This window comes from Astatotilapia calliptera, chromosome 6, assembly GCF_964374335.1.
Source record: "Astatotilapia calliptera chromosome 6, fAstCal68.1, whole genome shotgun sequence".
NCBI classification, from domain to species: Eukaryota; Metazoa; Chordata; class Actinopteri; order Cichliformes; family Cichlidae; genus Astatotilapia; species Astatotilapia calliptera.
Genome location: NC_137427.1, coordinates 23,811,175 through 23,819,952, shown reverse-complemented (window position 1 = coordinate 23,819,952; position 8,778 = coordinate 23,811,175). Strand labels below are relative to the sequence as shown.

General features: G+C 42.5%; 1 protein-coding gene across 2 annotated transcripts; it reads left to right on the top strand.

Moving 5' to 3' along the window:
• The first annotated feature begins 545 nt into the window (after positions 1 to 545).
• mogs (mannosyl-oligosaccharide glucosidase) lies at positions 546 to 7,498 on the top strand. Of its 2 annotated transcripts, none has more exons than XM_026171183.2 (5): positions 546 to 686; positions 1,752 to 2,115; positions 3,488 to 3,711; positions 3,854 to 4,047; positions 5,042 to 7,498. In XM_026171183.2, exons 2-5 carry the CDS (start codon positions 1,767 to 1,769, stop codon positions 6,807 to 6,809), a joined length of 2,535 nt encoding a protein of 844 aa, XP_026026968.2. In that variant the 5' UTR covers positions 546 to 686; positions 1,752 to 1,766; the 3' UTR covers positions 6,810 to 7,498. The 2 variants fall into 2 exon arrangements, with proteins under 2 accessions (XP_026026968.2, XP_026026969.2); XM_026171184.2 differs by lacking the exon at positions 546 to 686 and adding an exon at positions 1,551 to 1,570.
• The last annotated feature ends 1,280 nt before the right edge of the window (positions 7,499 to 8,778 follow it).

Below are 8,778 nucleotides of genomic sequence, written 5' to 3'. Positions count from 1 at the left end.
AAAAATACTATGACAAGACCTTTCTGTGCATAAAGAAATGCCTGCAAACCTTAACGAAGTAAAGCAGAGTAAGAAAAATCCTCCAAAAATGATTTGCTGCTAAAGTTAAGCTGAAAACAATTCAAGTTACTGCTGCTACAAGGTTGTTCTACAAGCTACTGAATCACGGGGTCCACTCATTTAACACACACTGATTTAATCAGCGTTTATTAAAATCTTTTATTAAAACCTGTAACCAAGACTCTGGCCCTTTAAGGACATATGTGGCTCTGGTTTAACCTAGCATAGCTTTACTATTCCTACAGTATAAATAAACCGGTTGAGATAAATGTGCGTTAAATTAATTCGCGGTATATAAAATATACCATATACAGTTCACGGTTAAAATCCTACTACTTTTTGTTTAGTAAAATCTATATTTGCTTGTATGCAGTGGTTTATTAAACTCTCATTTTTAACGCTTAAATGAAAACGCCTTCTAAGCGTTAGTTTTACATTTATTCTAATTATAAATATTATTATTATTTTATTTTTTTAGGGGCAAGCGGTAAATCATTGGATGACATCATTGGCGTGCGGTAGGGAGAACATAGACACGTCAGTGGAAGCGAGCAGTAACCAGGAAGTGGCTAGCAAGCTTAGCCAAGTACGGATAATGATCGGCTGAGACTCTGGTGTTTGGACAGGTCGGTGATGGTTTGCTCAATGAACATGTAGCTAGAAATGATAAATGAATCCGAATTTAATCGCCTGCAGGCTAACTAAGGCCAAAATATACTGCGACAGACAGCTGTTAGTCCTACCAACTCACGTTAGCATTGAGGCAACTAGCGAGTAGCGTGCAACCTGCAGGCGACGTTGCATTGCCGGGGTGTAGGGGCGAGGAACTAGTTCACCGTTTTAAACAGGTGTCGGGAAATGGCTGCTGAAATCGAGACCTCTGCGTGTGAATGGGATACATTTATAAAAATGCTTTATAAAGTCGACATTTCCGGCTCCTGTACACAGTGCAAGGTTATCAAGCTAGACCGCGTTTTTATGCTCGAGACTACGTGAACCTGCACAGTTCCTTCAGGACTGACAAGTTTAATAGGGATGCATTTTACTGGATGAATGTTTCCCCGGATATTTCCGGGTTATATGCTTTAGTCCCCGTCATGAGTCCTGCCTCCTCGGTCTGATTTCATCATAGAGTTAGAGCTTTTTATACTTGCTATATTGCAAGACTACAATTTCTTCTCATCTCGGGGTCTCCAACACAGATCAGCTGCCTCTGTCTGCACCCTATCATAGACATCCACGAACCTTCTCTGTGGTCTTCCACTTCTCCCCCTGCTTGGCAGCTCCATATTCAGCATCCACTATCCCTCCTCTGCACACGTCCTAATCGTCTCAGCCTTGGCTCTCTTTGTCTCCAAAGCACTTGACGTGATGCTTCCTGCTCACATAATACTTCAACCTTCCTTCTCTTCATCTATCAGTCATTTATGACAGCTGTGGCCACTGGCACCCTGTTGCTGGACAATAGCATCGAAGCCTGTCATTGATAATCCTGGCCTTGACTGATCCGGTATGGTAGTCTTATTTTTGATGATCCGTATGCTTGATTTGCCCATGATTTTACACTGGATACCCTTCCTGAAGTGTCCAGGCTTGGAACTTTGAAATTGATTTATTTATCCCATAATATTTATCAATGATGATAATCAGCATGATAAATCTTAACTCTTTCTTTGTTGTCTTTTTCCTAGCTTCTGTAGGGTAGGATGGGCAGGCAGAGGAAGAGGGTGGTGACGGGTGAAGCTGCTCCACCTCCACGGAAAGATGAGAAGCCCTCTGCATTTCACCGCAAGGACAAGAAAAAGAAAGTCAATATTGGGAAAATGTTCATTAACATCTCAATTGGTCTCTGCATATTCAGCCTCATCTGGTTCTTTTATGCCATCTACATGAGATCCAGCCTGGCTAAAAGGGTGGTGACTCTGCATCCGTCTCCTCACGTCCTGGATGCCAATAGCACCGATGCCAAGGTTTCCCCAGAGAGGTTCTGGGGGTCATACAGGCCTCAGGTCTACTTTGGGATGAAAACAAGGAGTCCCAGGTCTATTGTGACAGGTATGATCACACATTTAGAGTCAGGCTAAGGCTAAACACTTGTGTCATTAAATGTTTTAATGAAAAACAGCGACTTATTGTATTTTAAACATCGGAATATTTAATAATGAATATCTAAATGGAAACAATATAGCAATGTGGCCACTTGCTTGTTTCCCAAAATGACATGTTAGAAAAACACGTTTGTCTTTGTGATTTTATTGTTCGTTCAACTCTGGTGAAAGACTTTTGAGACTGTGAAAAATCATTTTTTTAACCTTTCAAACCCCACAAACTGCCATAGGTTACAAATGTAGCTTCAACTTACTACATCTCAGAAAAACAAGTGTCTATGAATATGCTGGCCATTTCATTAGTTGCACGTGTTCGAGTGCTCATTAACACAAATATCAGCCAATCACATCACAGCAGCTTAACACATTTAGGTATGGAGACATGCTAAAGGTTGACCTGCTGAAGTTCAGCTGGTAAATGAGGAAGAAAGGTGATTGAAACTCAAATAATCACTCGTTACAACCAAAGTATGCAGAAGAGCATCTCTGAACGTACAGCACATTGAACCTTGAGGCAGACAGATAGCAGAAGATTGCAGATGATCACTCCTGTTAATTAAGAACAGGAAATTGAGGCTACAATTTCGACACGTTCACCAAAATTGGACATCGGAAGATTGGATAAACGTTTTAGGATCAGAACGTGGCGTAAGCAGCATGCACTCAACGGTTCAGGCTGACGGCGGTGTAAGGGCATGGGGGATATTTTCTTGACACACTGGGATCATTAGAGTCAACTGAGCATCATTTAAACACCACAGCTTAGCTGAGTAATATTGATGATCACGTCCAGCCCTTTACGACCACTGTGTACCCATCTTCGATGAGTTTGTTTCAATGGTTTTAAACAGGAGAGTTTAGCTGTGCCTTGAAGCTCCACTTACCTACTCAGCATCCTTGGTTGAAATGAAACAAACATATAAAGTAAAAAAATATATTTAACTGTAAAATTTTATTAAAAAAACAAAGACTGAAGAAGAATCTTTTTCTTTTTTTTGTAGCTTTTCTGTCAATCACAACAAGGGCACGCTGGTAGAATACGTGGAATTTCTCTTTAATATTTAATGTAATGTAAATATGTAATTCATCTTTTATTTTATAAAACCTAATCCTCCATATTTGGATAAAATTTTGAGTGCTTCCCAAAATTAAGAACACTTTGACTGCACTTAATATTATTGATAATTAGTTGACAGGACTACTTACGGTACATTTTGAGGTACTATTTGCAGATTGCCACATAATCCTGAGCATAATTTGTACAAGTTTATTGCTTTTAACTGAATTTTTCTTTTCCGTTTATGTATAACTCTTGTCAGGCATGATGTGGATGCGTCAGTTTTCTGACTTGGACATGAATCTCAGGCACACTTGTGAGCAGGGCGATCGCCTTCAAGGCTACGGCTGGCTCATGCACGATGGCCTCACCTTTGGCGTCCAAGAAATCCGAGACAACGATTTCACGCTGACCACCGAGTTTGTTAAGAGGATGGGAGGGGATCATGGAGGAGACTGGACGTGGAGGGTCACAGCCAAACAGCATGTGAGTAATAACTTTGCACCGCCGCAGCTGTTATCTCACACGATCAAAAGCAGCTGATAATATTCTGCCATCTAAGTTTATATATTTTAAATGTATTTATGTTCTTCCACTGGTGATTTGTATGTTGTTCTTCAACCACCAGAGCTCCGCCCCCCAGGCACCAGTCATCTCCCTGATGTTTTACGCAGCAGCAGACGCGCAGGGCTCGCTGCAGGCTCACGTAGAGGAGAGGAATCGCCTCGCGTCCATCACCGGTTTCTCAGAGGAGCTTGGAAACTTTAAGATCACCTTCCGAAAGCCTGTCACTGGGGAGCTGTCCAGTGCTAAATACGCCACGTGAGTGTATGAGTCCAAACGTGAATAGGAAAAATAGTACACTAAATACAAAGGCAAAGAAGTTGGAGAGAACATACTTTTAAGAGGCTGCTCAGAATTATCAGGGTTAAGGATATGCATCAAACAACAGTGGTCTAAACTTTAATAAATGTAGTACAGCTGCCAAAAATTCCAATTAGCAGTCAGTGATTTAAGGTAAACCTTGATAGAACGGTGAAAACATCCACTCGTGTAGTAGGCAGGAGTCCTAAGTCAGCAAACACAAATGAATTTCTAGTAGAGAATCATGACTTGAATGAGCCATAACATTTTAATTATGTTGCACCGTCTTGGATGGTGTTTTGTGGTGTGATTTAGAGTCATCCTAATTATTACTAGAGTACCTAAAAAAGAAATCTAACCACTAGATGTCAGCAGATGAAGATTTTCAGACTTGATGATACAGGTTTTCTCAACATTGGGACATTTATTTTAGAGGAATATGTACAAAACATTTTACAACCAGTACAAAAATAAAAGAAAAAAACTAATGTACTGCTGAAACAACAGATGATATTAGTGCAGTGAAGGTGTTGTTCACAGCAGGAAAAAACTGTTGTTGCTTCTTATTGAATGGACGAGGAGTATGCTAGCTTTCTGCTAGCAGCATTTACAGGGAGGAGGAGTATTTTGCACTTTGAAGAGGGCCAGAGAAGACCAGCATAGCAAAATAGCAAGGTACAGTATGCACGGATAGAAATGATAAGAATTGTATATGAACTGTTCCAGTGATTAGCTGTGGGAAGGGGCATGATGAAGTTTTATTGTGACCTTCTGTTCAAACTCTGAGTCATTACTACAGCAGGAGATATCAGAAGTTAAGCTACAGTGTGCTAAGTTCAGTTAAGGTTGCTTAATAGTTGTAGCTGAATACAAAATACACTGTAAGGTTTTGTGTTTATTCAACTGATTTGGTACTACACGGCAGTCAATGCTAGTTTTCTGTCTTTTTCAGCTACAACTACCTTCAGACTGTGTCTCCTGGTCTGGAGAAGCTGACTGACATTGTGAAGTACAGTCTGAACCGCAGGTTTGTGTATAGCCCTCCGTCCGGCGAGAAGAAGCATTACATCGGTGTAGATACCTACAAACCCCCTCACCACCAAAACCAGCAGAAACCTGACCAGAGGAAGGAAAGCGACTTTGTGGTGTACCAGGTGACTGTTCAGACACCTTTCCAGATTGAGGTTCTGTTTGAATCTGGAAGCTTTCACGATCGCCCCAACCAGCTGGTGGGCTCCATCATGACTCAGGAGCTGGAGAAGAGGAAAGCGGAGTTTGATGCAAAGTTTGAGAAAGCTTTTGGCCTTGAGAAGAAAGGTTTTAGCCAAGCGTATATTAAATTCGGCAAGGCAGCACTCAGCAACATGCTGGGCGGAATGGGCTACTTCTTTGGGCAGTCGGTAGTACAGTCGGTCTACAATGAATACCCTCTCCTTTATCCCGAAGGTGCTTTATTCACCGCTGTTCCATCACGCTCATTCTTTCCCAGAGGATTCCTTTGGGATGAGGGCTTTCACCAGCTGCTGTTGAGTAAGTGGGATCCCCAGGTGACGAGGGAGGTCATTGCCCACTGGATAGACCTGATGAATATGGAGGGCTGGATCCCCCGTGAGCAGATTCTTGGAGATGAGGCTCGCAGCAAAGTCCCATCTGAATTTATTGTTCAACGAAACGAGAACGCCAACCCCCCTACGCTTTTCTTAGCGCTTCAGGAGCTTATTGAACAACTCTCATCCAATCCAGACAAGGCAGCATTTCAGCCAACCTTGCATTTCCTCCGACGGCTCTTCCCCAGGCTCAAAACCTGGTATGAATGGTACAACACCACACAGACGGGGCCCCTACCCAATTCTTACCGCTGGCGTGGACGCGACAAGGACACCAATCTGTTTCTCAATCCCAAGACCTTGACCTCTGGGCTGGATGACTACCCACGGGCCTCACACCCCTCAGCAGATGAGCGTCACGTTGACTTGCACTGCTGGATGGCGTTGTCCTCAGGCATCATGGCTAAAGTAGCTCAGCTTCTGGGCGAGCCCCATGAGGACTACCAGCTCTCACACAAAGTGCTCAGTGACAACAACCTGCTCAGTGAGCTCCACTGGTCAGAACAACACCGTGCTTTCAGTGACTTTGGCAACCACACAGAGGATGTATCCTTGCAGAGGGAGAAGGTGTACGTACCTCCAGGGCAGCCTCGTCATCAGTTCCCCGTAGCTCGTCTCGTTCGCTCTGTCCGCAGGGCCCCCAAAGCGCAGCATGTTAATGCTTTGGGTTATGTTAGCTTGTTCCCGTTCTTACTGCAGATTCTCCAGCCCGACTCACCCAAGCTGGAGCATATTTTCCAGGATATGAGAGACTCCAATAAGCTGTGGACACCCTACGGCCTGCGATCGCTCTCCAAGTCCGATCCACTGTACATGAAGCGAAATACAGAACACGATGCCCCCTACTGGAGAGGACCTATCTGGATTAACATCAACTACTTGGCAGTCAGAGCGCTCCACTACTACAGCCACACAGAAGGGCCATACCAAGAGAAGGCAGCTGTTCTTTATGAGGAACTCAGGACTAACATTATCAATAATGTTTATAGACAGTATGTTGAAGCAGGGTATATTTGGGAGCAGTACAATGACGGCACCGGCAGGGGGCAGGGAAGCCACCCCTTCACCGGCTGGTCATCTCTGACCCTATTAATGATGGCTGAACAGTATTGATGCTGTTGATTTTTATCTCCTATCTTTTAAGATACTGGCCTTCATTTATCTGGATGTGACTGAAACAGCATTGTGCAGTAAAGAGTAGCGACACGCAACGAGATCCAAAATTAGAAACCGGCTTCTGCGGTCACACTGTCTCGTTTAACCTTTGATCAGAATTAAGTGTTTTCACACAAGTATTTTTGAAGGGCAGTTTTAAACAAGCCTAAGTGCAGCTACACTGTCTTTGCCAAGTTTTTGGAGCCAAGCTCCCTCTAGTGCTTCAGATGCATTTAACTTAATTGTCTACACCTTCACTGGTCCAGCCTTTAGTACGGAAAAAGAAAACGGACATCTATGTTTGTTTGTCTTCTTAGGGAGGATTCATGTTTTAACAGCAGTGTGGATGACAGTTTTTATACGGACAGCTGTTTGCTAAAAGAAGTTTCCTGGAAAAGTTCTACGAGTCGTGCTTTCACTTGACAAATAAGGGCCATTATCTGTAACTGTGCCATTTTCTCTTTAATCTATCATGTCTTTGATTCTCTGTCTTAATGATTGATTATTTTGACGTTTAATTGTTTAATCAGTCTTTTGGGGGAAAAAAATGTTACATTCAGTCTTTTTCAGCATTTTTTGTTGCCTGTGGTTTGACTGGCAGGGAATGCAGCAGAGACTGTGACAACAAATAAATGGTTTAAATATTTTTTTTTTGTCAGAGTGTACTTTATTTTGGAAATACTGGTGTGTTTGCAATATTGGAAGCAGGTTTTTTTTTTAACTTGCTAAGCCTTTAACTGCCATTTCTGCTTGACATCCAACAAAAAGAAAATTACCCTGTTATGGTTGAAACACTGGCGGCTTTGTCTGCTACTACAAATACACAAATGGGCCAAAAACATTAAAACCATTGACGGCTAAAAGTGATCATTTTATCACAATGAGACATCCTGACATACAGTAAGTCCTGGTATTCCTGTGGATGTTACTTTAACTACTGACCTAAATGTTGTAGTTAAGTACACCCTGTCATGGCAGCAGGCCGGTGTGCCCCCCTATCCTCATCCACAGTGGCCCGTCCCCACAGCCTACAGGACCCAAACTATCTTCTGCCAGTTTCCCAGAACCAGACATCAGGCAGGTTAGATCAGGAAGGATCTACATAATGTTATACAGGTGGTTCTAATATCACGGCTGGCTGGATATATATAGTAGTTTTTACACACAAACAGTTCATTTTTTTTATTCAAGCATAATCTTAGATTAGGAAAGTTGTTCTTTTTGTAGCCTTTTTATCTTCTAAGCTCCAGATCTTTATAATATCTCTGATAATATCGCCCACCCTCTAGGAGTGGATATTATCCCAAAAAACACGATTAAGTCTGAGATCTAAGTGTTAATATTTAATGAATATTATGCAGTACCACAGAGAGGCTAAGTGTGATTTTCATCCTCAATGTACAGCTTACATGGAAGGCTGTCCACTCTTCCAGTTATTGACATAAAGTTGTGTTGCAGGTACTTCATGTCATTGTCAGTCAAAGCCGACGGTAGCTTCAACACGCTGTGACCTTATACAGCAGCCGGTCCTTTTTCTTTTGTGAGATGGCGCATTTGAAGGCCTTTTGCTGACGTCAATTTTTTCCCTGTTTTTTTTTTTTTTTTTGCATGGTTTCCATGGAGCACAGTTGTTGTGAGGGCTTGGTGCTTAATTAGCCAAGATCAAAGGCATAGAGGAGACATACATGGCAAATTCTTTTCACTCCTTGACATATGTTGCCATACATTCACGCACATGGGCAAAGAGTGGCAATGTTCTTATTAATACTTTGACACCAGATATATAAAACGCTGGCGCTGGGAGCACTGATACAGGCTCTCAGTGTGTGTGCAATGACCACTGGGTTGCAGCCTCTACACTTTTATGAATCCTTTGAATGGACTAGATGTGCGGTTGTATAGTTGAAGGCTTAGCATGGTGCTTTAA

Bases quoted from the DNA above. Each gene is read 5' to 3' on its own strand.
- mogs (XM_026171183.2), top strand. From the start codon at position 1,767: ATGGGCAGGCAGAGGAAGAGGGTGGTGACGGGTGAAGCTGCTCCACCT. The intron at 3,712-3,853 runs GTGAGTAATAAC...TTCAACCACCAG, and splicing joins GGGTCACAGCCAAACAGCAT to AGCTCCGCCCCCCAGGCACC. The intron at 4,048-5,041 runs GTGAGTGTATGA...TGTCTTTTTCAG, and splicing joins TCCAGTGCTAAATACGCCAC to CTACAACTACCTTCAGACTG.